The sequence below is a fragment of the Charadrius vociferus genome, unplaced genomic scaffold, assembly GCF_000708025.1.
Source record: "Charadrius vociferus isolate BGI_N301 unplaced genomic scaffold, ASM70802v2 scaffold1315, whole genome shotgun sequence".
NCBI lineage: Eukaryota > Metazoa > Chordata > Aves > Charadriiformes > Charadriidae > Charadrius > Charadrius vociferus.
In genome coordinates this window covers 1-1181 of record NW_009648552.1, presented here as the reverse complement: position 1 = coordinate 1181, position 1181 = coordinate 1, and the positions used below count along the sequence as shown (strand labels likewise).

Sequence of the window (1181 nt, the reverse complement as noted above, 5' to 3'; positions counted from 1 at the left end):
CGGCAGAGATAGGGGTGGCAGAGATGATGATGATGGCAGAGATAGTGGTGGCAGAGATGATGATGACGGCAGAGATGATGGTGGTGGCAGAGATGGCTGTGTTGGCAGAGATGCTCTTTCACAGGAAAGAAAGACGGAGGCTCCTGGAGAGGTGAAGTCTGAAGGATGGACCTGTCCATCACAGAGGCAGAGATGCTGTTCGCCATAATAATAATGATGATGATGATGATAGTAACAAAGAACTAAACCCATTGCCATCAGAAAGGCCCTGTGCCTGTGGAGCGGCACCCAACCTGTCAGGCGAACCGAGACAACCCCGAATTTAAGGGGTCAGCAAGAAGCTGGGGCAGCGATTTAGCACTCGTGGCCGATGGCCGACGGCCCGATAAAGCCTCGTGGGGTAATTTGACGGGGGATTTGGTGGGACAAGCCCTGTGTGACGCCACGGGGGCTCTCCAGCCAGCTTTACTTTTATTTTTACTTTACTTTACCTTTACTTTTATTTTTACTTTACTTTTCCTTTACTTTTATTTTTACTTTACTTTTCCTTTACTTTTATTTTTACTTTACTTTTCCTTTACTTTTACTTTTACTTTACTTTTACTTTACTTTTATTTTTACTTTTATTTTTGCTTTGCTTTTACTTTTTGCTTTGCTTTTACTTTTTGCTTTGCTTTTACTTTTTGCTTTGCTTTTACTTTTTGCTTTGCTTTTACTTTTTGCTTTGCTTTTACTTTTTGCTTTGCTTTTACTTTACTTTTATTTTTTACTTTTATTTTTGCTTTACTTTTATTTTTGCTTTTACTTTTGCTTTGCTTTTACTTTTGCTTTGCTTTTGCTTTACTTTTATTTTTTGCTTTACTTTTGCTTTACTTTTATTTTTTGCTTTACTTTTCCCCTACTTTTATTTTTTGCTTTACTTTTCCCCTACTTTTATTTTTTGCTTTACTTTTCCCCTACTTTTATTTTTTGCTTTATTTGATGTATTTATTTTGAGGGCCGATAATGGGCTTGTGGGGTGTTTTTTGGGGCTGGAAGCTGTGGGAGCGCAGAGGAGGGGGAGGCACAGCGTGGGCAAAGGGCGCCGAAGGGGACTCCGCTGCCCCCCAGCGCCCCCGTTTCCAGGTGGGGCGCTCAGCACCCTCCCTCCGCCGCATCCCGTCCCGTCCCGTCCTGTCCCG

General features: G+C 42.4%; 1 protein-coding gene across 1 annotated transcript in view; it reads right to left on the bottom strand.

The window, feature by feature from the left end:
* RFC5 (replication factor C (activator 1) 5, 36.5kDa) overlaps nt 1–115 on the bottom strand; it is a gene marked incomplete at its 5' end in the record, with an annotated part of 27753 nt that extends 27638 nt beyond the window's left edge. Inside the window, 1 exon segment of the mRNA XM_009886086.1 lies at nt 5–115. Within this exon segment, the coding sequence (XP_009884388.1) occupies nt 5–115 (111 nt within the window).
* Between the last annotated feature and the right edge of the window lie 1066 nt (nt 116–1181).